This window comes from Tursiops truncatus, chromosome 8, assembly GCF_011762595.2.
Source record: "Tursiops truncatus isolate mTurTru1 chromosome 8, mTurTru1.mat.Y, whole genome shotgun sequence".
NCBI lineage: Eukaryota > Metazoa > Chordata > Mammalia > Artiodactyla > Delphinidae > Tursiops > Tursiops truncatus.
Window position 1 is genome coordinate 36,961,305 of NC_047041.1, and position 27,607 is coordinate 36,988,911.

A 27,607-nucleotide genomic window follows, 5' to 3' on the forward strand; every position below is an offset into this window, starting at 1 on the left:
ATACAACAAAACAAGAGACAGAAATAAAAGCATACAGATTGGGTAGAAAGAAATCAAACTGCCTTTTTTTCACAGATGAGATGATTGTTTATGTACAAAATCTGAAAGAATCAACAAAAAAGTACTGAAACTAATAAATGATTTTAGAAGGTTGCAGTATACAAGGCTAATATACAAAAATAAATTGCTTTTCTACATACCAGCAATGAATAGTTGGAATTTGAAATTAGAAACACACCACCATTTACATTAGCACCCCCCCAAAAAAGAAATACTTAGGTATAAACCCAATAAAACATGTACAAGATCTAGATGAGGAAAAGTACAAAACCCTGATAAAAAAATTTAAAAAGATCTAATAAATGGAAAGATATTCGATATTCAAGACAGGAAGACTCAATATTGCCAAGATGTCAGTTCTTCCCAACTTGATCTGTAGATTCAGTGAAATCTCAGTCAGTATCCCAGCAAGTTATTTTGTGGATATTGACAAACTGATTCTATAATTTATATGGAGAGACAAAAACCCAGAATAGCCAGAACAATACTGAAGCTGAAGAATAGAAAGAGAACTAAAACCACATGACTTACTATAAAGTTATAGTAATCAAAACAGTGTGGTGTTGGCAAAAGAATAGACAAATAGATTAATGGAAAAGACTAAGGAGCTCAAATAGACCCACACAAATATAGTGAACTGGTCTTTGACAAAGGAACAAAGACAATTCTATAGAGACAAGACAGTCTTCAATAAATGGTGCTGGACCCACTGGACACCCACATGCAAAGAAATAAATCTAGACAGGTTTTACACACTTTACACAAAAATTAACTCAAAATGCTTTATAGACTTAAATGTAAAATGCAATACTATAAAACTTCTAGTGGATAATATAGTAGAAAATCTAAGTGATCTTGGGTTTGGTGAAGACTTTTTTAGATACAACACCAAGAGTATGGTTCATGAAAGAAAACGTTGGTAAATTAGACTTCATTAAAATTTAAAATTTCTGCTCTGCAAAAAATAATGTTAAAGAACGAAAAGCTGCAAACGAGAAAATATTTACAAATCATATATCTGAGAAAAGAACTTGTATACAAAATATACTAAGAACTCTTAAAACCCAAGAATAAGAAACAAATAAGAAAACAATTAAAAAGTAGGCAGGGCTTCCCTGGTGGCACAAGTGGTTGAGAGTCTGCCTGCCAATGCAGGGGACACAGGTTCGTGCCCCGGTCTGGGAGGATCCCACATGCTGCGGAGCGGCTGGGCCCGTGAGCCATGGCCGCTGAGCCTGCACATCCAGAGCCTGTGCTCCACAACGGGAGAGGCCACAACAGTGAGAGGCCCGTGTACCGCAAAAAAAAAAAAAAAAAAAAAAAATGTAGGCAAAAGATCTAAACATACAGTTCATCAAAGAAAATATAGGCAGAAAATAAGCATATGAAAAGATATTCATCATTAAATATCATTAGGGAATTATAAATTAAAAGAACAATGAGATCACTACATTAGAATGGCTACTATCCATAACACCAACAACGCCAAATACCAGTGAAGGTTTGGAGTAACAGAAACTCTCATTCAAGGCTGGCGAGAATGCAAAATGGTATAACCACATTGGAAAATAGTTTGACACTTTCTCACAAAGCCTAACATAATCTTACTATATGATTCAGCAATTGCACTCCTAGATATTTATCCAAATTAGTTGAAAATTTATGTCTGCACAAAAACCTACATACAAATATTTTAGCAGCTTTATTCATAATTGCTAAAAATTGGAAGCAATCAAGATGTCCTTCAATAGAGAAATGTATGAACTGTGATACACCAATACAGTTGAATATTATTTGGTGATAAGAATTGAGCAATCAAGCCATGGAAAGACATGGAGGAATATTGAACGCTTATTTCTAAGTAAAAGAAGCCAGTTTACAAAGGCTACAGTATATGATTCCAACTCTGTGACATCCTAGAAAAGGCAGAACTATAAAGAGTAAAAGGATCCGTCGTTTTCTAGGGTTCAGAGGGAGGGAGAAAAAGAGAGTGAGGAATAGGTGGAACATAGGATTTTTAGGGCAGTGAAATGGTTCTGTATGACACTGTAATGGTGGATATCTAACATTATACATTTGTCAAAGGCCATAAAACTGTACAACAGAGTGAACCCTAATACAAACTATGGACCTTATTTAATAATGTATAATTATTAGTTCACTGATTATAACAAATGTGAATCACTAATGCAATATATTAATAATTGGGCAAACAGTGGAGGAGGGGAGCAGTAGGGAAGAGAAGGCACAAGATAACTCTCTTTACCTTCTGCATGATTTTTCTGTACACCCAAAACTCCTCTAACAATAAGGTCTATTAATAAAAAAAAACAGCCAATAATATCACATTTTATGATACTTTTTAATGGCCATTATTCAGAGTAGCTTTGTGAAATTAACAGGAACTCTAGTATAACATTGTTAGTTTCAAAAACCTCTGCATAAGGTGCATACATCCAGGTAGTGTAGTCATCCAAGGTACTTTCTACGTTTTAATAGATTTTATCAGAAAAGCTTTTCATTACCTACAGGGTCCAAGATTCTATTGTTGAATGTGGAAAACTCTAATGAAGATGATCTTAATATTGAAGATACAGTTATGACCCTAAATTCCTTAACAGGGGGTTGTGTCTTATTAATCTTAACATATCCTATCCTAACTAGCCTTATGTATACACTTTAAAATTTTTTGTCAAATAAATGACTAAATAAAAAAAAAAGGAAATTACTGAATGAAATAAATCAATGCATATGTGGGCTGTATAACTCATAATTTCTATTTGATTTCTGATTTTCAATTACAGCCAGTAAATAAAGTGTGTGGTATTCATCATTCCTCCTCTTTTACTCCACTGAGCAAAAAGATAATTATAAACCTCATCTACAAATTCTTTAATTCACCTTGACTAAAAATTTTAACAAGAGTCAGAAGCCGTAAATCTCAGTTAACATTTTAATGAGAAACACAGACAAATGGAGATCTGTTGTCATGAATGTTTTAAGAAAATAAATCTCATGAGATCTGATTCAAGATGGTAGAGTAGGAAGATCCTGAGCTCATGTCCTCTATGGACACACCAAAATACAACTACATATAGAACAACTATCTCTGAGAATGACGTGAAGACTAAAACAGACTTTCTACAACTAATTATATGAAGAAAAGGCCACATCAAGAAGGGTAAGAGGGGCAGAGATGCTGTCTAGTTAGAAACCACACCCCCAGTACAGCAACCCACAAGCAAGAGGGATATCACAACTTTGGAGGTCCCTCCTGAGGAATGAGGGGTCTGAACACCACAATGGGATCCCCAGCATGGAAGACCTACACCAGGAAGACTAGCCTCTGTAACATCTGGGTTATATCTAGGAGACTTGAAGTGTTGTGGGAAACCAAGATTCCACTCTTGAAAAGCTCATGCACATACCTGCTCCAAGTCCCAGTGCAGAAGTAGCAGCTTGAAAAGCAAATGGGTCATATAAGAAGGAGATTCATTAACTGATTTTACAGCATGTGCCAGAGGGACAGGGATCTGATGGAACTTTCTCTTGGGATGGAAGTGCTGGTGGATGCACACAGCCTACACAGGGGATAACCCTGGAGCACCTAGATAAAGTGATTTGCACCACTGGGCCCCACAGGACACCTCCTACATAAAACCTCTCTTTCAAGACTGGGAAATGTAGCTGATATACCTAATACACAGAAACAAACACAGAGAGATTTAGGCAAAATGAAGAGACAAAGGAATACCTTGCAAACAAAAGAACAAGACAAAACCTCAGGGGGGAAAATAAATAAATAAAACAGAGATAAGCAATTTACCAGATAAAGAGTTCAAAGAAATAGTAATAAATATGCTCACTAAACTTGAAAGAAGAATAGATGATCTCAGTGAGAATGTCAACAAAGAGATAGAATATGTTAAAAAGAATCAATCAGAACTGAAGGCAATAACTGAAATGAAAAATACACTAGAGGGAATCAACAGCAGATGAGAGGATGCAGAAGAACAAATCAGCAATCTGGAAAACAGGGTAGTGGAAATCACACAATCCAAACAGCAAAAGGAAAAAGAATCCCCCCAAAATGAGGATGGTTTAGCAATCTCCGGGACAACATCAAGCATACTAATGTTCACATTATAAGGGTCCCAGAAGGAGAAGAGAGAAAAGGACAGAAAACCTATTTGAAGAAATAATGTTTGAAAATTTTCCTAACCTGGCAAAGGAAACAGATATCCAAGTCCAGGAAGCACAGAGAGTCCCAAAAAGAAGAACCCACAGAGACTCACAACAAGACACACTATAATTAAAATGTCAAAAGTTAAAGATAAATAAAATCTTAAAAGCAGCAAGAGAAAAACAACTAGTTATGTACAAGGCAGCCCCCCATAAGACAATCAGCTGATTTTTCAGCAGAAAGTTTATGGGCCAGAAGGGACTGGCACAGTATATTAAAAGTACTGAAAGGTAAAATTTTACAATCAAGAATACCCTACCCATCAAGGTTATCATTCAGAATTGAAAGAAAGATAAAGAGTTTCCCAGACAAGCCAAAGCTAAAGGAGTTCATCACCAATAAAGTGTCCTTACAAGAAATGTTTCTTTTTTACAAAGAAAAAAGTCATAACTAGAAAGAAGAAAATTATGAAAGAAAAAACTCACTGGTAAAGACACATACATATTAAAGGTAGAGTATCAACCACCTATAAAACTGGAAAGAAGGCTAAAAGACAAAAGTGGTAAAATCATCGATAGCTAAAATAATTAAAGTGATACACAAAATTAAAGGATATAAAATGTGACATCAAAAACATAAAATGTTGGTGGGGTATAAAAATGTAGTTCTTTTAGAATGAGTTCAAACTTAAGTAACCATCAACTTCAAATAGACTTCTTTATACATAGACTGTTATATATTAACCTCATGGTAACCAAAAGCCAAAAACCTATAACAGATAGTCAAAAGATAAAGAGGAAGGAATACAAAAATAACACTCAAGGAAGCCATCAAATTATAAGAGAAGAGAGCAAGAGAAGAAGAAAGGAACAGAGAAGAACTGCAAAAACAACCAAAAAGCAATTAATAAAATGGCAATAAGTACACACTTACTAATAATTATTTTAAATATAAATGGGCTAAAGATTCAAGCAAAGACATAGGGCTGATGAATGGATAAAAAAACAAGACCTACAGGGCGAGAGAGAGTCATGGACAAACGTAAGGTAGATACAAACGTAAGGTAGACACAAACGTAACAAATGTAAGGTAGATAGCTAGTGGGAAGCAGCCGCATGGCACAGGGATATCGGCTCAGTGCTTTGTGACCGCCTGGAGGGGTGGGATAGGGAGGGTGTGAGGGAGGGAGACGCAAGAGGGAAGAGATATGGGAACATATGTATATGTATAACTGATTCATTTTGTTATAAAGCAGAAACTAACACACCATTGTAAAGCGATTATACCCCAATAAAGTTGTTAAAAAAAAAAAAAGACCTATATACAAGCTGCCTACAAGAGACTCACTTTAGATCTAAAGACACACACAGAATGAAAGTGAAGGGATGGAAAAAGATATTCCATGTAAATGGAAATGAAAAGAAAGCTGGGATGGCATACTTATTTAAGACAAAATACACTTTAAAACAAAGAACGTAACAAGAGATGAAGAGCATAATGATAAGGGGATCAATCCAACAAGGGGATACAACACTTGTAAATATCTATGCATTCAATACAGGAGCACTTAAATACATAAAGCAAGTATTAACAGACATAAAAGGAGACACTGACAGCAATACAACAATACTAGGGGACATTAGCACCCTATTTTCAGAAATGGATAGATCATTCAAACAGAAAATCAATAAAGAAATAATAGTATTAAATGACACATTAGATGAGATGGACTTAATATATTTATACACAAAATGCCACCAAAAATAGCCCAATATAGTCACCACATTTTATTGCACTTCACTTTATTGCACTATGCAGATATTGTGGGGGTTTTCTTTTTTCAAATTGAAGGTTTCTGGCAACACTTCATCAAGTAATTCTATTGACACCATTTTTCCCACAGCATTTGCTCACTTCATGTCTCTGTGTCACATTTTGGTAATTCTTTCAACATTTCAAATGTTTTCATCATTATTATATTTGTTATGGTCATTTGTGATCAGTGACTTTTGATGTCACTATTGCAAAAAGATGACAACTAGTTGAAGGCTTAGATGATGGTTACCATCTTTTAGCAATAAAGTATTTTTAATTAAGGTATGTACATTGCTTTTTTAGATATAATGCTATTGCACACCTATAGACTACAGTATAGTGTAAACATAGCTTTTATATGTAGTGAGAAACCAAAAAGTGTGTGTGAATTGCTTTACTGCAATATTCACTTTATTGTAGTGGTCTGGAGTCAAACCCACAATATCTCTGAGGTATGCTGTACACATTCCTTTCAAGTGCACAGCAAACATTCTCCAGCATAGATCACATACTTAGGCCACAAATCAACTCTCAATAAATTTAAGAAGAATGAAATCATATCAAGCATCTTTTCTGACCACAATGGTATAAAATCAGAAATCAATTAAAACAAGAAAACTGGAAAAAAATACAAAGATGTGAGGCTAAACAGCATGCTAATAAACAATCAATAGATCAAAAAATATATCAAAAAGTATATCAAAAATGAAAACAAAATATTCCAAAATAAAATCTATGGAATGCCAAAAAAAGTAGTTCTAAGAGGAAATTTTATAGCAATACAGGCCTACCTCAGGAAACAAAAAAGTACTCAAATAAACAATCTAACCTGACATGTAAAAGAGCTATAAAAAAAAAAAAGAACAAAGAAAGTCCAAAGTTAGTAGGATGGAGGAAATAATAAAGGTTGGAGTGAAAATAAATGAAACAGACACACACACACAAAAAATTAGAAAAGATCAATGAAATTAAAAACTGGTTCTATGAAGAGATAAACAAAATTGATAAACCTTTAACCAGACTTATCAAGAAAAAAAGGAGAAGAAATGAAAGAGAAGTCACAACTCACACCACAGTTTTCATAAAGAAATATCTTTTTTTTTTATAAGAGATTACTATGAAAAAGTATACACCAACAACGTGGACAATGTAGAAGAAATGGATATTTTCCTAGAAACATATAATGTTCCAAGCTGAATCAGGAAGAAATAGAAAATGTGAACACATTGGTCACTAGTAATGAAATTTAATTGGTAATCAAAAAACGCTGAACCAAGAAAAGTCCAGGACCAAATGACTTCACAGGGAAATTCTACCAAACAGTTAAAGAAGAGTTAATACCTATCATTCTCAAACTTTTCCAAAAAAATATGAAGCAGAAATGCTTCCAAACTCATTTTATGAGTCCAACATTATCCTGATACCCAAATCAGACAAGGACACCACAAGAAAAGAAAATTACAGTCCAATACCACAGATGAACATAGATTCAAAAATCTTCAACAGGGACTTCCCTGGTGGCACAGTGGTTAAGAATCCGCCTGCCAATGCAGGGGACATGGGTTTGAGGCTGGTCCAGGAAGATCCCACATGCCGCCGAGCAACTAAGCCCATGTGCCACAACTACTGAGCCTGCGCTCTAGAGCCCGTGAGCCGCAACTACTGAAGCCCGCTTGCCTAGAGCCCATGCTCCTCAACAAGAGAAACCACCGCAATGAGAAGCCTGGACACCTCAAAAAAGAGTAGCCCCCACTCGCCACAACTAGAGAAAGCCCGCACACAGCAACAAAGACCCAACAGAGCTGAAAATAAATTAATTAATTAATTTTAAAAACTTCAACAAAATATTAGCAAACTAAGTTCAACAATACATTAAAAAGATCATATACCATAATCAAGTGGGATTTATAGGGAAGAAAGGATGATTCAATATTCACAAATCAATGTGATACACCAAATTAACAAAATGCAAGATAAAAATATATGATCATCTCAACAGTGCAGAAAAAGCATTTGACAAAATTCAAATCCATTTATAATAAATCTCAACAAAGTGGGTTTACAGGGAATATGCCTCAGCACAATAATGGTCATATAATGTCAAACCCATATCTAACATAATGCTCAAGGGTATTATACCTGAAAGCTTTTCCTCGATGATCAGGAACAATGATGCCACTTTTTTTTTTTTTTTTTTGCAGTACTTGGGCCTCTCACTGTTGTGGCCTCTTCCATTGCAGAGCACAGGCTCTGGACGCGCAGGCTCAGTGGCCATGGCTCACGGGCCTAGCTGCTCCATGGCATGTGGGATCTTCCCAGACCGGGGCACTAACCTGTGTCCCCTGCATCGGCAGGCAGACTCTCAACCACTGCGCCACCAAGGAAGCCCTTTTTATTTTTTTATTTTTTTGACGATGCCACTTTTATTCAATATAGTAATGAAAGGCCTAGCCACAAAAGTCAGACAAGAAAAAGAAATATAAGTCATTAAAATTGGAAGGAAGGAAGTAAAACTGTCACTATTTGCAGATGGCATGATAGTATATATAGAAAACTACGAATTCTCCACCAAAAAAAAACAGTTAAAACTAACAAATGAATTCAGTAAAATTGCAGAATACAAAATCAATATAAAAAAATCTAGTGTTTCTATACACTAATATTAAAATATGAGAAAGAGAAATTCAGAAAACAATCTCATTTACAATTGCTTCAAAAAGAATAAAATACCTAGGAATAAATTTAACCAAAGAGGTGAAAGACCTGTACTCTGAAAACTGTAAGACATTGTTGAAACTGAAGATGACACAAATAAATGGAAAAATGTATCATGCTCATGGATTAAAATAATTAATTCTGTTAAAATGTCCTTACTACCCAAAGCAATCTGCAGAATCAATGCAATCCCTATCAACATACCAATGGCATTTTTCACAGACAGGAATAAATAATCCAAAATTTGTATAGAAACACAAAAGACCCTGAAAAGCCAAAGCAATCTTAAAGAAGAACAGAGCTGAATATATCATGCTCTCTGATTTCAAACTATATTAAAAAGCTATAGTAATCAAAACTGTATGGAATTGGCACAAAAATACATATAGATCAATGGAACAGGATAGAGAGCCCTAAAATAAACCCACACTATATGGTCAATTAATTTACAAAAAAGGAGCCAAGAATATACAGTGGGGAAAAGACAGTCTCTTCAATAAATCCTGTTGGGAAAACTGGACAGCTACATGCAAAAGAATGAAATTGGACCAGTTTCTTAACCATATACAAAAAATAAACTCAACATGGATTAAAGACTTAAATGTAAGACCTGAAACTCCAGAAGGAAAATACAGACAGTACACTTTTTGACATTGGTCTTAGCATTATTTTTTTGGATCCATCTCCCCAGGCAAGGGCAACAAAAGCAAAAGTAAACAAATAGGACTACATCAAACTAAAAAGCTTTACACAGTGAAGGAAATCATCAACAAACTGAAAAGGCAACCCAGTGAATGGGAAAAGTTATTTGCAAATGATATATCCAATAAGGCATTAATATCTAAAATATATAGAGAATTCACTCAACTCAATATCAAAAAAACAAACAATCTGATTAAAAAATGAGCAGAAGATCTGAATAGACATTCTTCCAAGGAAGACATACAGATGGCCAATAGACACACGAAAGGATGCTTAACATCACTAATCATCAGGGAAACGCAAATCAAAACTTCAAAGAAATATCACCTCACACTTATCAAAATGGCTATTATAAAAAAGACAACAAAAAACAAGTGTTGGGGAGCAGAGTCAAGATGGTGGTATGAGAAGACGTGGAGTTCATGTCTCCCCACAACTAGGGCACCTGCCAGATGCTGGTGAGGGACCCCGATGCCCAAGGAGATGGGAAGAACCCCCAAGCAAATAGGTAGGATATGGGGGAACTGAAAGGGGAGAAGTGGGGGTAGAAGAAGTGGAGGCCAGACAGGTCCAGTGCCCCTCAGGGGTGGCTGAGAGTGGGAAGGGGTTCCCACGCCTGGAGGGACCCTTGGGGGCTTGGATCGGGGGGAGTGCACCCAGTGTTTCCCTTGACCAACCTGCTGACAAAGTCTGCCCAGCTCTCAGGCCAGGTTCTATGCCCTCAGAGGTCCCTTCTGGGCCAGGTTGGTCCTGGGGGCATAGGAGAGAGGCTGGGAAAGAACAGGAGAGACAGGCAGGAGGGCCCCTCCAAGACCGGAGGAATGGGAAAGGAGTGGATGGCGTTTGACCTGCCCACTGGGGCATGGGGAAACTGCTGAACTCCCAGGCCGATCCCCTGCCCTCCAAAGTCCCCTCCAGGCAGTGTGGGTCCTGGGAGCATAGGAAGGAGACCAATGAAATCAGGAGAGGCAGGTGGGAGGGGCCCCTTGGGATGAGAGGAGCAGGAGAGGAGGAGGGCATTTGCCCTGTTCACTTGAGCCCAGGAAGCCTGCTGGGCTCCCAGGTGGGGTTCCCTGCCCTCTGAGACCAGAGGCACATCTGGGCCCTTCTGTACTGTTGAGCCTAAGCCACACCCCCAACCCTCACAGCCCCTTTTCCAGCCCTGTGGGTCCTAACCATAGGCCCCACCCACTGCCCAAACCTCCTCTGTGCTTAGGCCCGCCCTCCACAGCCAAGGCCTTTTCCACATTTTCTTTTTTTTTCTTTTTTTTTGCCACCCTACACAGCTTGCAGGATCTTGGTTCACAAGCCAGGGGTCAGGCCACTCAGGTCACTCCTCCTGCAGTGGGGGATCCAAGTCCAAACTACTGGAATAACAGAGAACCTCAGACCTCAGGGAATATTCATAGGAGTGAGGTCTCCCGGAGGTCTTCTTCTCAGCACCAAGACACAGCTCTACCCAACAGCCTGCAAACTCCAGTGTCGGAAGCTTCAGGCCAAACAACCAGTAAGACAGGAACACAATCCCACTCATTAAAAAAAGGAAAAAAAAAAAAACATGAGATGGCAAAAAAATATGTCATAGATGAAGGAGCAAGGTAAAAACCTACAAGACCAAATGAATAAAGAGGAAGTAGGCAATCTACCTGAAAAAGAATTCAGAGTCAAGATAATAAAGATGATCCAGAATCTCAGAAATAGAATGGAGGCATGGATTGAGAAAATACAAGAAATGCTTAACAAAGATCTAGAAGAACTAAAGAACAAACAAACAGAGATGAACAAGACAATAACTGAAATGAAAAATACACTAGAAGGAATCAATAACAGGATAACTGAGGCAGAAGAACGAATAAGTGAGCTGGAAGACAAAATGGTGGAAATAACTGCTGAGGAGCTGAAAAGATAAAAGAATGAAAAGAATTTAAGACAATTTCAGAGACCTCTGGGACAATACCAAATGCACCAACATTTGAATTATAGGGGTCCCAGAAGAAGAAGAGAAAAAGAAAGGGTCTGAGAAAATATTTGAAAAGGATTATAGTGGAAAACTTCCCTAACATGGGAAAGGAAAGAGTCACCTAAGCCCAGGAAGCACAGAGTCCCATACAGGATAAACCCTAGGAGAAACACACCAATACACATATTAATCAAACTAACAAAAATTAAATTCAAAGAAAAAATATTAATGGCAAGAAGGGAAAAACAAAATATAACATATAAAGGAGTCCCCATAAGGTTATAAGCTGATTTTTCAGCAGAAACTCTGCAGGCCAGAAAGGAATGGCAGGATATACTTAAAGTGATGAAAGAGCAAAACCTGCAACCAAGATTACTCTACCCAGAAAGGATCTCATTCAGATTCAATGGAGAAATCAAAAGGTTTTCAAACAAGCAAAGGCTAAGAGAATTCAGCACCAACCAGCTTTACAACAAATGATAAAGAAACTTCTCTAGGAGGGAAACACAAGAGAAGAAAGACACACGAAAACAAACCCTCTGACTGGGCCCATGAAGAATTAATTCAATGAGACATAAGCTTCACAATAAAGACATGCTTAGTTAAAACACACACACACACACACACACACACACACACAAAAAAAAACTACAGGCCAATATCACTGATGAACATAGGTGCAAAAATCCTCAACAAAATACTAGCAAACAGAATCCAACAGCACATTAAAAGGATCATACACCATGATTAAGTGGGGTTTATCCCAGGAATGCAAGCATTCCTCAACATACACAAATCAATCAATGTGATACACCATATTAACAAACTGAAGGATAAAAAACATATGATAATCACAATAGATGCAGAAAAAGCTTTTGACAAAATTCAACACACATTTATGATAAAAACTCTCCAGAAGGTAGGCACAGTAGTAACTTACCTCAACATAATAAAGTCCATATATGACAAACGCACAGCCAGCATTGTTCTCAATGGTGAAAAACTGAAACCATTTCCACTAAGATCAGGAACAAGACAAGGTTGCCCACTCTCACCACTATTATTCAACATAGTTTTGGAAGTTTTAGCCACAGCAATCAGTGAAGAAAAAGAAATAAAAGGAATCCAAATCGGAAAAGAAGTAGTAAAACTCCCACTCTTTGCAGATGACATGATACTATACATACAGAATCCTAACGATGCTACCAGAAAACTACTAGAGTTAATCAATGCATGTGGTAAAGTAACAGAACCCAAAATTAATGCACAGAAATCTCTTGCATTCCTATACACTAATGATGAAAAATCTGAAAGAGAAATTAAGGAAATAATCCCATTTACCATTGCAACAAAAAGAATAAAATACTTAGGAATAAACCTACCTAAGGAGACAAAAGACCTGTATGCAGAAAACTATAAGACACTGATGAAAGAAATTAAAGATGATACAAACAGATGGAGAGATATACCATGATCTTGGATTGGAAGAATCAATATTGTGAAAATGACTGTACTACACAAAGCAATCTACAGATTCAGTGTAATCCCTATCAAACTACCAATGGCATTTTTCACAGAACTAGAACAAAAAGTTTCACAATGTGTATGGAAACACAAAAGACCCCTAATAGCCAAAGCAATCTTAAGAAAAATGGAGCTGGAGGAATCAGGCTCACAGACTTCAGACCATACCACAGAGCTGCAGTCAAGACAGTATGGTACTGGAACAAAAACAGTACTGGAACAAAAACAGTAATATAGATCAATGGAGCAGGATAGAAAGCTCAGAGATAAACCCACACACATATGGTCACCTTATCTTTGATAAAGGAGGCAAGAATACACAGTGGAGAAAAGACAGCCTCTTCAGTAAGTGGTGCGGGAAAACTGGACAGCTACATGTAAAAGAATGAAATTAGAATACTCTCTAACACCATACACAAAAGTAAACTCAAAATGGATCAAAGACCTAAACGTTAAGGCCAGACACTATAAAACTCTTAGAGGGAAACATAGGCAGAATATTCTATGACATAAATCACAGTAAGATCCTTTTTGACCCACCTCCTAGAGTAATAGAAATAAAAACAAAAATAAACAAATGGGACCTAATGAAACTTAAAAGCTGTTGCACAGCAAAGGAAACCATAAACAAGATGAAAATGCAACCCTCAGAATGGGAGAAAATATTTCCAAACAAAGCAACTGACAAAGGATTAATCTCCAAAATATACAAGCAGCTCATGCAGCTGAATAACAAAAAAACAAACAACCCAATCCAAAAATGGGCAGAAGATCTAAATAGACATTTCTCCAAAGATGATATACAGAGTGCCAACAAACACATGAAAGGATTTTCAACATCACTAATCATTAGAGAAATGCAAATCAAAAGTATAATGAGGTATCACTTCACACCAGTCAGAATGGCCATCATCAAAAAATCTACAAACAATAAATGGTGGAGCGGGTGTGGAGAAAAGGGAACCCTCTTACACTGTTGGTGGGAATGTAAATTGATACAGCTACTATAGAGAACAGTATGGAGGTTCCTTAAAAAACTAGAAATGGAACTACCATATGACCCAGCAATCCCATTACTGGACATATACCCTGTGAAAACCATAATTCCAGAGGAGTCATGTACCACACTGTTCATTGCAGATCTATTTACTATAGCCAGGACATCGAAGCAACCTAAGTATCCATTGACAGATGAATGGATAAAGAATATGTGGCACACATATACAATGAAATATTACTCAGCCATAAAAAGAAACGAATTTGAGTTATTTGTAGTGAGTTGGATGGACCTAGAGAGTGAAGTAAGTCAGAAATAGAAAAACAAATACTGTATGCTAACACATATATATGGAATCTAAAAAAAAAAAAAACCAAAATGGTTCGGAGGAACCTAGGGGCAGGACAGGAATAAAGATGCAGACATAGAGAATGGACTTGAGGACACGGGGATAGGGAAGGCTAAGCTGGGACGAAGTGAGAGAACAGCATGGACATAGATACACTACCAAATGTAAAATAGATAGCTAGTGGGAAGCAGCTGCATAGCACAGGGAGATCAGCTCGGTGCTTTGTGACCACCTAGAGGGGTGGGATAGGGAGGGTGGGAGTGAGACACAAGAGGGAGGGGATATGGGGATATATGTATACATATAGCTGATTCTCTTTGTTTTACAGCAGAAACTAACACAACTTTGTAACGCAAATATACTCCAATAAAGTTGTTAAAAAAAAGGACAAAACTCCTATCTTAGACATTTTAATACTTTTTGAATATAACCATTATTGAACATTTTTCTCTAACTTGCTGCTTGTATTTGTATTTGTATTTTTTTCTTTTTTAAGCCAGCAAATCATCTCTAGGTAATATAGCATGGTATTGTGCATAAATATCTGGACTATATGTCAGAAAGCAGATTATTTGTATCTAGTGTTTATAGAAACCAATGAATAAATATTTACATATTATAAGCACTTTTAAATGATAACTTCAAAATAACTCAGGTTTTAAGAACCAGTCTGTATGCGAAAACATCAAAAATCATCAATCTTACTGACTATCTTTCTTCATCAACTCACTGATGACTAAAGTAGAAAAGTCTTTTTTCTAACATACAAAACATATAAGGATTTAATTTCAAGTTTATCATCACACAAATCTGCAAGAAGACATTAGAGAATGATTAAATTTTTGGTTATGGAGTAGGTCAATATTTGTAGGTAGATATTTGAGATGAATGAATAAATGAACAAATGAATAAATGACAGAATTTCATAGTCACATTAAAGAAACTTACAAAGTACTAGAATTAAAAGAGGGTAAATGTTTATCTAAGTGACATTTATTGTTTATTATGTGAAACAGTTTTTCCCTTTAAGGTTAGAAAAAAGGAGATTCTACTGATGAATGTACAAATATAGCTTAAAAATTAATTCATGGAATTGATTTTTCCACACTGCATTCAATTTTATTTCATTTGTTAAAATATCTGTAATACACAGAATAAAAATAAGCTAGTCCTAAATACTGAAATGAAAATAGAAAATAGTTGTTTTAAATTGTATGACCAAATACAGCCTTTTGTTTTCAGTTTCCATGGAGCCCTCATATATTTCTGCATCAAAAATTTGTGTTTACGTGCCTCATACAAGACCTTATCAAATAAGTCTTTTATAAAGAATGAAATTTGTATATTTTTTTTCCCCTCACATATGTACTGACAATTTCCTACTACCTGTGTCAATTTATAGTACCAGACAAATCCACTCAGGGTCCTTCTTTGTCATTCTCTACATACATGAGGATGTAGAGATCAAACAGCAAAAGGCAGAGAACTGGGCTCAGTCTACAGACAATGGGTTGCTATTAAGGCATATACTTTGTTAGACTGACAGACAAAAGGCATTATGTGTAATAAGGGGGAATGGAAGAGATACTTGGCTGCTTAATACCATTTATTCTTTTTTTTTTTTTAACCTTTCAAATCCACTTTTATTTTCCTTTTTCCTCCTCACATACAGAGCTTCTCCACACACTGCATTTCTTGCAGCTATAAAGTCATTTGACGTTGGTCAGGTACCATTTTATCCCCTAAAACTTTGCTGGCATCAAAATGTGACAGTTAACCAGTGTTAAATCTATAAAATACTTACATAGCAGAGCACATTAAGCTTTAGACGCTAGGCAATTAAACCACGTAAAAATTGGACAAACCCCCATCTTACATGTTCAGAATCAGCTGTTCACAGTCCTATCTTGTGACTGTACATGGTTCAAAAGGCAGCAGAGGCAACAGGCAGTTACTTGAAGGACACTGAACACTATGATCTGGAAGCACATTATGATGCTACCCCAGTATCATGCACCACTCCACCTTTCTTCAAGGTGGTCTCATAATTCTGGAATGGCAGGTCCAGCTGATACCAAATGAAGACAGACAACACAATGTTTACTCTGTGGAGATATTCTAACTCCTACTATGGACGCATGGTGATTTTGAATGCAACTCGTCCTAAAAACTTGTCACGATCTTCCTGGTTTTTTAGGTTGGGTGATCCATCAATCTTGCGCTCAACTGTTACTTCGTTTACGTTATTTCTATTACCAAAGATGAGCTGGACGGCAACAAATGACTGTAGATAGCTCCCATGCAACTTTTTCCCATAATATGGAAAATACTTTAAATCTATCGTTCCATTAGAAGCATAAGTTGATAGCACTGATGTGTTTTCACCCTTCAAAATACATTCTATCCTTGGTTCTCCTTGAGTCTTTAATCCAATTATTCTGTTCATTTTCACAAGAATACAAGGGCTTTCTGTGGAGTAGCCAAACTCGGGATCATCCACACCACTGCGTGCTTCAAGTAAGACAAGAGGAAACCGACATGAAGTATAATCTAGACCCTTCTGCTCAAAAAAATGCTCCATCGGGACAATCTGTGAGATTCTTCTGTTCTTCTAAGCCATATGACTTTAGAAATTTCTTAAGGTCATTAATGCACCCTCTATAGGACTCTGGATTAGACACGATGAATGAAAAATCCAACGCCGTCACTGGTTTTGGAAAAACCGTAAGTCCTGGGCTAGGCATCTGGTCACGATTATTTTGGAACCTCATCGTTCAGAGCCTGAAGCATAGCCCACTTTGTGAATGTAAAGAGTGCGGCCAGGAACCCATAAAAGAACTAGGTGGGGCTTCCCTAGTGGCGCAGTGGTTGAGAGTCCGCCGGCCAATGCAGGGGACACGGGTTCGTGCCCCGGTCCGGGAAGATCCCACATGCCGTAGAGCGGATGGGCCCGTGAGCCATGGCCGCTGAGCCTGTGCGTCCGGAGCCTGTGCTCCGCAACGGGAGAGGCCACAACAGTGAGAGGCCCACATACCGCAAAAAAAAAAAGAACTACGTAGAAGAGCAAGATCAAACCCCAGCTCTTGGCGGTGAGCTCCAGGAACTCTCCGGTAGTCGTGTTGTAGATGAAGAGCTTCCACTCTGCCAGGCTCTGGTTGAAGGACTTCTCTTTCTTCGTCATGGTGTGTGTGCGGACGGCGAGGGGAGCGGCTGCTAAGTGGAAGCTGCTAAGTGGAAGCTGCGAGGAGCGCAGAGGCGCGCGTCCCGGCTGGAGCAGCGCGGCCCGCGACCGCGGCGGAAGGCGGGACGGCCGAGGAATCCTCCTCGCTGCGGTGAGCGCTCAAGCAGACTGCGCTGCGCCGGGCCGCCGCTTCGGCCGCGGGAGCCTCCCATTTATTCCCTTAATTTCAGAGTGGCACCAAATACCAATCATCTCTCTCATCTTTCGTCAAAATGTTGTTAGTGAAAAAGTAGACTCCCTCTGCTATCTGGTTTCTTTTCAGTGGTAACCGAAACCACACAACTGTTCTCAGTCAACTTGAAATCATCCCAAAATGATCATATTTTTTAAATGTTTTAAAAATAAATCTGCCATAATTGTTATGACTCGTGTTTTATAACCATATTTTTATTTTCCTCATTCATAAAGAGATAAAAGAGTATACAAATGCTTGTCACTAATCTATTTGATATTCCTTTACTTACCCATCTCTCCTTTTCAGATTTCTATCTGTTCCTTTAAACTTTATTAAGTTTTGCATAAAATATTAGATTTGTATAACTGTAAGGTATTTGCAACCAAAATTGATCTTTTTGTTGACTTGACACCTTTAGGATATATTGAAATGCCACTCTCCCCTTTTAGAGAGGTCTTCAAATTGAGAATATACAAACATTGTATAATTATAACATGAAAAAAAGCCCCTTCTGACTTAGAGTGTGAATAAAAGGTTTAATCCCCACATTATGTAAGAGAAAGACGCTTAGGGCATTGAAAAAGGCGTGCCAGAGCCTGATTGTATATATTGGCTCAACACATTGTAAATACCTAAAGTTGCCAATCTTGACCTCTGTAATTCCTCCCTTTGACCACAAAACCCTATTCTTTCAATTATCTTACTCTCCCACTCTTCTCTTCATCTTTGATGCCCTCTAGTCCTTTAATCCTTCCTATTAATAATATAAAAACTAACATATTAATTCACAAAGTGTTGTACATTATTTAATCTTAACAATCTGTATTATCCCCATTTTAGAGATAAGAAGACTCAGAGATTTAGAAACTCACCCAATATCACACGGCCAGGACTTCTGATATCAAAATAAATGGAGAGAGCAGATGCTTCATTCTCATCTTACATCAACTATACAAACAATAGAAAAAATATGTATGTATATACTTTTAAAAGAACCAGGAATAGCCATCTTCAAAACAGGAAGGTAAACTTTTGGAGGACCATAAACTATGTGTGAGAAAATTGTGTTCTATATAATGAGGTGGCAAGAGCTGGGGGCAGGAGTCCAGATATAACCAACAAGAGGCCTAAGGCAAGGATCCAGGCACATACCGCCACCTTCCAGGCTAGGCACAAAAGAAAATGATGTCTGTCAGGCTAGGCACAAAGGAAAATGATGCCTGTGCTCAGGAAGAAGCAGAGCTTCGGGTAATTAACAGAATAACACCCTTGGTACCTGGTAAACTCCGGAGGAGTGGGGAGCATCCGAGCTCAGAAAATTAGCTCTCAAGTTCCACATCTGACAGGATATAATGTCCATTCCTTGTTCTATCAATGGCTCCAACCAAACCTTAGCAGATGTTTCTATACTTCCCATAATATATGCTGTATAAAGCAGAGGTCATACTCTTTCAGGCAATCTCAGCTACAGTGAAGAATGCACAATTAAGAATGACCAAAATGGGGACTTCCCTGGTGGCACAGTGGTTAAGAATCCGCCTGCCAATGCAAGGAACACGAGTTCGGGCTCTGATCCAGGAAGATCCCACATGCCGCGGAGCAACTAAGCCCGTGCGCCACAACTACCGAAGCCCGCTCACCTAGAGCCATGCTCTGCAACAAGAGAAGCCACCGCAATGAGAAGCCCGTGCACCACAACATAGAGTATCCCTGCTCACCACAACTAGAGGAAGCCCGTGCGCAGCAACGAAGGCCCAACGTGGCCAAAAATAAATAAATAAATTTATTTAAAAAAAAAAGAATGACCAAAATGTTGGAAGTGTACCAACTCCATGAAGGACTATGAACTCAGTAAAGGGTAGGAAAAGGTGAGGGATCACAGAGAAGTCAAACTATATGTTTCAAATAAGTAAAATTCATACACTCAAATAAAGGAAGATTATTGTATACATGAAAGAATAGGTACTTATGAAAGAGAACCAATTAGAAATTCTGGAGCTGAAAAGTGGTAGAACTGGGACTCAGACACAAGTTTCCTCCTTTCAAGATCTATGTTCTCTCCTCTGATATCAGCTACCCCCTAAAAACACACAGAGACATATATACATGCTTATTTGCTTATTTATTTAGCTTTCTCATTACTCTACCTCTATACATAGTCTTGACATCAAAGGAGCCTGTTATTCTCTTGTCTCCACATCTACTCCACTCACCTTGCAAATTTGTAATCTTGTGGCTCTCAACTTTGGTTGCATACTAGTTATTCTCTGCAACATTAAAAATAAATACACTGTAACTACTCTAAACAAATTGCAATCTGATCCTTTCTGAGTAGGACTCATGCATTGATATATTTTAAAGCTCCATGGATGATTCTATAAGAATAACTGCAATTATATACTTTTGTTTCAGAAAGGGCTAATTATTCACTAAAAATGTGCACCTTCCCCTTCCATTGTAAAAAGTCATAATCAGGAAGCAGCTGCCTAGTTAGGGAGTTATTCCTGAGCACCCCCGTATCAAGGTAGGGCCAGGTGATGAGTGCTCATCATTAGAATATAAACAGAAATAATGCATATCATTTCTGATAGGAGGAAGTTAAAAAGCAGTGTATATTCTTCATTCTCTCTTTTCCTATCTACTAACTGGATGTAGAAGACTCTAGGGGGTCTAGCAAGCACAAAATCACAAGGTGGAAGGAGCCTGGGCCCATGAATCACAACTTGAAGAAAATCACGCTCCGACCAAGTTTTATATCATCACAAAATTACTCAGAGAAACACATGTATTATAAGTCTCTAAAATTCTGAGGTTTTTTTCATCAGCTAGAATTACCCAGATCAACAGAAAAATTGGTACCTTGAAATGGGGTGCTGCTGTGACAAAAAACTCAAATGTGTGGAATTAGTGATCAGGAAGCAGGCATCAGGGAAACAACTAGCAAAGGCTGGTAAGATGGAATAGCGGTAAAAACATTTTTCAAGTATTACCTTCAATAACTCGGAAAGCAGCCCAAAAACCTGTAAGCTTGTAACTCTACAGCCATAGTTCTCAACTGGGGATGATTTTGCCCCCTGGAGGACATTTGGCAATGACTGAAGACAGTAAAACATCATGAAAATTTTAGTTATTTTTCAAGACCAACTCAATTGTTATGACTTACTCCTCCTATCAGATTATACTACCTTATGTCACTCATATTAGTCTTGTATATGCACTCCATCAGAATGTGACACAATTCATTCTCCCTTTTTTTACATTTGTCTCCTCTTCTCTATTATAAGTCTAATGTAGTCTAATCCATGTATCCCATATATTGCCTAGAATGTCTTACACACAGAAACAATACAATTTGTGTTTGTTGAGTACACATTTGTTGAATGAATATATACTATTCTTCAAATCACTGATTCTACGGTCCTTGATCCAGTATTGAGGTACACATCAAAAGATCACTTCACAATACAAGTCTTACAGAATCTGAGGTCTTACAGACACTAGTTTTCACATTATTAGGTGTTCCCAGCGACTGCTACCCTCTGGGCATTCTTTCACCCCCAACTTCTAATTGCATGCGACTAGTTACTGTGTAAACTTGCCAGCTGCCTTAAATAGGGAAAACAGTTAAGAGTACATTTCTAAGGAATGTATTCGGTCTAAAGAGTTTGAATGATAGTCTTTTAAGGAGGTTAAGGGTTGGAAAATAAACTCAATTTTAGTACTCGAGTAGTAACAAGGGTACGAAAAACAGAAACCACTATGGCTATCCATAGGAAGAAATGGTCAGAGGCAAGGGAATCAGGAAAGGCTAACTAAGAAAGGTGATATATATGTATATATGGAGAGAGATAAGAAAAGATAATTACCTACTTTGATATTACAGACCAATATAGATTAGCTTAATTTGGCACTGTTAAAAACTCCTTAGCGCATCTAGTTGGCTCTGACATTAGGATGCTAAAGGACAGTTTACTATAGATGGAAAGCAAAACAACAATTTAAATTTCCCTTCCAGACTGAAATACTGCTTCTCAGTTGAAGATACAAATCTGGACTTCAGGGTGACTGGAGACAGATTTGGGATCATAAGCATACAGGTAATGGAAATGGATGAAGTCACTCAGCAGTAGTGAAAACCAAAAAAAGAAAAGTTGAAAATGTAGAGGATATACAGAGTAGAAGCCACTGAAGAAATTAATAAGCAAACTAAATCATTATGGTTTCCTCACATAATCCATATCACATTATGTTGGCTGTTTTATATGAGTTTACAATTAAACCAGATGGCTTTGTTTTTTCTCAAATATATTATTTTTTCCACCTTGATTTCAAGATCTTTAGTATATGAACCACTCTTCCCCGTCTTTATATTTTCCTAAACGCATCACCTCCAGTAGTCAATGAACTTTTGATTCACTGAATTTAAACCTGGCAAGGAATTCCACTCCTTTCACCCATCCACCCCCCAAAAGCCCAAATCTCTCATAAAAGGGAAGTTTCTAAATTCCTGCATCAACCTCTGCAGGTAATCCTACCCTCACAACATTCTTGGCTACTAAGAGTGTGGGTTTAGAGAAATATTATTCAGTTGATCAAGGCTCATCAATGGGAAAACCTGGTAAGACTAGAGAGAACATGATCCTATGGCTAATTTCTTAATAGAGCAATAGAAAGCCAAACAGCTTTCGGTGGGGCATTGAGGGAAGAAGCATTAGAAACTAAGACTTTATGACTTTGGGGCAGATATGGCACCCAAAGAGCTTCTGGTGTCATCCACCAAATGGTCCCAACTACTGATCAAATGCATTCAACTTGGTGCTGACTGCTTAACATTCCAAAGGTGAAAAGGAGAAAAGCAGAGATTACAGGGACCATCTGCGAATGAGCAACACATACCAGTAACCTGGGGCTAGGATGTTAAAATTCACATCATTACAAAACAAACCTCCCTGTAGGCCACATTTCCTTTTAATTTTCTTCTTCTCATCTAACCACCCCCTCTTTTATTTGAACCTAACGGTCATTCTCTTCACTATGTCATCTCATTTGGGGGTTTATTTTTTTCCCCCTTTGATCTGTATGGATCTGAGTGTATACATGCTAATGTGCCTTTGGTGGTAGTGGTTTACAACAACTTTGGGAAGGCAAGACTTTCATGTTGGGACTATACTGTGCCAACTCTTCAATTCTCTTTGAGATTACCTCATGAACTAAAGAGAAAGGTTTGCATGAATTGTTTTCTCAATGGTGGGTTTTAAATTGCTGAAGTGAGAAAGGATCCTCACTGAGCACAGCTAACCAGAAGTCAAAAAACAGATGATCCCAATTTCAAATGCTATTAGGCTGTGGATAAACAGGGAAATGGAGAGTAGTGCAAGAGGAAGGCTAACCTCATAAAAGGGTAAAAGGAAAGGGCAATTGCTGCCACAAGTGCACTGAAAAATAGATAAGTAAATTCAGACACTGGTGGCAGGTGGCGGAGGAAGGTGGCAAGGAATAAATGTTGAAGATTGGAAAGGTTAAGAGGTTAGCCTAGGTTGGATAAAATAAATGTAGGCTTTGGCATCAAATACCTGGGTTTAAATTCTTACCTGTAGTCAAGTGATCTTCAGCAATTAAGATATGATCTGAGCATCAGTATTTCCACCTAATTCATAATTTTAGGGTTACTGATATAAATACACTGCTTAGAACACAACATGGTATTCAGTAATTGGCAGCTTTTATAATTATATTTAAGGATAGAAGAGTCCAAAACAGAACTTTTAGTTTACCATTGTTGGCAGCTTTCAGAAAAGAGAAAATAGCTGCAAACCAAAGAAAGAAGAGCCAGTCTCTCACAGGAGAAAGAGTCACAAGATTCATACTCAAGGCCACAAAACAGTGAACCTTTTACTAGATATTAAAGTTTAAAACCACACAGCTTAACAGTAATGTTAATTTTACCACTAGGTGGCAATGATACAGCTGAATTTCACTGACAAGGTTAATTTTAAAAACAGTGAGCAAATCCAGACATAAATTCCAAGAAACTTTTTAGTACATATTTTCATTTTAGAAAAATGAAAAAAATTCTATATACAATTTAATTTATAGCAAAATGTGTGATTATCTGATTCAATATGTATGTTAACTTCTGAGGCAATTCATGCAACAAATACAATTTTTAAACAGTTCTGGTCACAGTTAAGTCTTTTTAAAAAACCTAGACATATATCATGAAGAGAATAGAAATCATGGAAAGCTACAAGTATTTTTGAAGCTTTAGAGTTCTAAGAAAGTCATTATAAAATGCAAAGTATTTCAATGAAAAAGTTAAACCTTTCAAAAATGACTGATAGAGAACAATTCTTTATTTTTAAATTTAGGGCCAAAATATGAAATAATATGCAGACACTTTGCTTTTAAATTACATATGAAATTAATATTCATATAGGTAATATCTTTTCAATGTCAAATAAAACTACGTTGTTAAGCAAGTTTATCAAAATTCTAATGAATTCAGGAATACCTTTTTACAAATGTTAAAATAATAAATGATGAAATTCCTTAGAATCTGTACTTTCCATAATTATTTCTGCTTTCTTCATAAAACAGATAATTTATAGCTTATTAAAAATACTTTATTCATTTCTTCTTTTCATATCAAATAAGAGAAGGTATGACGAACTTTTTCAAATTATAGACATTTTCAAGTGCATAGTAAAAAAACCCAAAAAACAAAAAACTTACAAATACCCAAGATATTCCCTCACATATAGGGTGGGAGCTCACATCACCACATGTAACATTATAAAACCTGTACTATAATTAGATGAATAAATAATAAACCTATACTGTTATCCAATTAATAATTTAAAAAAAAAGACCCAATTAAAATGAGCCTATTTATTCCCTTTGTATAAATAACCTAACGTTCCCTAAATTTTCAACTCCCAGTTTCTACAAATGAATAGGTCAGAATATCTTATATATAAGATTTCCAATAGTTTTCTAATTTAGCAATCACTTCCTATATTTACTTTACTTCCAGAAAAAAGTCCCCCCCAAACAAATGTAAGAAAAGCATGATTTCTAAGTTATTTTATTAATTCATAGATCAGTTTCTCCTTCAATTTGAACTTCATTTTGAATTATTATAGTTCACCCTGAAATCTAACAATATAGCTATTTCTCATTCCATCAGTGTATACAAATATACAAAACAAACAACCACTTAAGATGGTTAGCACAAAGAAAGATTACTGTGGCAGCCCTCACAAATCAAACAAGAGATTTCAGGAAAGTGCTCAATCTGTTCACTGTTACCTGTAACTTCTGCTAGAAAATTTATGGAATGCCACTGTCATGGAAGGGATAATTGTAGATCTACAAAAGTGAATACATACGTATGTGTGATTTATACCTATACAGAATCAGCTTCTGATTATCTACACAGATAAAGGGACAAGAGATAGATGTTGCAAAACACATAATCCTCAAACCACTTCAGATACATTTTTCGTATCTGTATTTCACAGGGCTGTGTCTGAGAATTCAGAACACAAAGAAAATTAAGCCATATTGCAGAGATCAAGAGTTACACAATTACCAAAACAATGGTAATGCTGATATACCATTACTAACTTGACTTTGTCATCTTCTGTTTATTTCTGATGGTGGCTCGAAGTTTACGTATCACCAGTCTATCAGGCAGAATCATATCACCTTGTTGTTCTAGATAATCCAATAAATTTTCAGTCCATTGGAGAGCAGCTGCATGATTAATATGTTTCTCTGGAATCAGTTCTATTTCCTCCTCCTCATTTTCACTGGATTCGTCTGTCTGGCCTTGTGCTCTTCTGATGATTTCACTGTCAGTTAAGACTTCATAGCCTGGTTCAGTACTGTCCACTTCAAGCCATTTTTCAACGTTCTCAGGAGTCACATTTTCCAATCCTTTGGTGTGTTGTAAAATGGTAGCCACAGCAGCCACTGAGATATCTTCTTCATCAAAGTCCAGGCTTTCTTTTTCCTCTATGGTAGGGAGAATCTTCTTCCATGCTCTGCTAATGGTAACTGGCTTTACTAAATTCCATGCCATTGCTATTTCATAAAGTGCATCTAGCAGAGTTAGTTTCTTCCAGAATGATCTCAGGTCATTGCCTTCTTCCAAGTTGTTCTGGAGAAGACCTGCACGATAGTTTCTCTTCATCATAGCTATGACTCCCTGATTTGAGGGCTGAATCAACGAAGCCACATTAGGTGGTAAATATTTAGCAAATATTTGGCCATCATCTGACCTCAGGACATTTTCATTTGGATGTGTTGGTGAATTATCCAACAAGAGCACAGCCTTTTCTTGCAAGCCTTTGGATCTTAAGTGCTCGCGAACTTGTGGCACAAAGATCTTATCAAACCATTGTCGGAAAATGGAAAGATCCATCCATGCACCTTTTTGGCTGAAATAAGAGACTGGCAGGTTTGAGGTGTCAGTTGACTTGAAGGAGCGAGGTTTCTTTGCTTTCCCCACAACACAAAGCTTAAGTTTGTGTAAACCTGTTGCATTGGCACAACACATGATAGTGACTCTTTCTTCAATTGACTTGTGCCCAGGGGCTGTGCATTTACCTTTGATTACTGAAGTCCTGGAAGGCAAGCATTTCCAAAACAGTCCAGTTTCATCTGCATTGTAGATCTGTTCTGGTTGCAAATTCTCTCGTTCAATAAAGTCTCGAAAGTTGTTGCAAAAATCTTCCACAGCTGTCTCATCTCCACTTAATCTTTCGTTTCTAATATTAATCTCTCTAATGCTGTGCCGCTGCTTAAAACGAGTTAACCAACCAGCAGAGGGGTTAAAATCACCATCCATTCCCAAAGCATAAAAGAAGAACTCTGCCCTTTTTGCACAAATTGGTCCAGACACGGGATTCCCTTTTGCTCTTTGCTGGTTGAACCATTCCAGCATTGCTCTGTCCAGTTCCTCATACATGGATGGCTTCATAGATTTCCTCTTGGCCAGAAGACTTGTGGAATCAGAACTGCTTGCGTAAGTTATAATCTTTTCCTTATTTTTTCTTATATCCCGAACTGTTGTCTCACCAATTCCATAAATCACTGCCAGTTGTTTGGAAGAACCTCCATCTTCAAGTTTCTTTATTATATCAAGCTTATCTTTAATAGTTAACACAACACGCTTCCGTTTCCCTGACATGGTGAGGCTCTGGGACTCAGGGACTCACCCCAGGCTCACACAGAAGCAATCCTCTAAATCCTGCCTTCTCTCACAGACTCACTTTAACACAGCCTTACACACTCAGTCTTTCAACCTTACCAGGCACCTGGTGGCCCTGACCCCTTCCCTGGCTGGGCTGGGCTGGCAAAGAGACGGCAAAGGACGATCAGAGGGGCGGAAGTCTGAGAGAACAGGCCTTTAACTTTAAATGGGCAGTAGAGGAGGCCCCAAGTCACCGCGGATAATCCGGATTACAAACATTTGTTTTATTCCCCCAGTGGCCGCGAGAAAGACTATAACCCCATCGTGACCACAAGCCTCCTTCACGCCCAGATCCCGGGTCAACCGCCGTCACTAACCCCCGCCACACCCCAAAGTTACAGCAGAGAGCGGAAGAGCCAGGGAGTCGGGGACTGGCCCCATTCCCCAGGGGGACGGTTACGTTGGATTCCTTCCCCTGCAGTCAGCCCCTTCACCGCAAGCCCCACTTCCCCGCGTTGGCGTACTTAGCCTACACAGTCCTCCCCGTTCCTCACTGCCCGCCGAGCTCCCTCTCCCCACCTCAGTTGGAATCAGGACCCCGTAACGCTCCCTGCCTAACGCGCGGCGACCGCTCCTCCCCCGACCACAAGCTCCCGGAAACGCCCCCTCCCACCGCCAGGCCCGCCCATA

General features: G+C 37.8%; 1 protein-coding gene and 1 pseudogene across 1 annotated transcript; both read right to left on the reverse strand.

The window, feature by feature from the left end:
• Positions 1-15,910: 15,910 nt before the first annotated feature.
• On the reverse strand, positions 15,911-23,324 carry LOC101326035 (sodium/potassium-transporting ATPase subunit beta-3-like; annotated as a pseudogene).
• A 264-nt stretch (positions 23,325-23,588) lies between these two features.
• JRKL (JRK like) lies at positions 23,589-27,569 on the reverse strand. The gene has a single exon (XM_004314549.4). It carries the CDS (start codon positions 26,912-26,914, stop codon positions 25,343-25,345), a length of 1,572 nt encoding a protein of 523 aa, XP_004314597.1. The 5' UTR covers positions 26,915-27,569; the 3' UTR covers positions 23,589-25,342.
• Between the last annotated feature and the right edge of the window lie 38 nt (positions 27,570-27,607).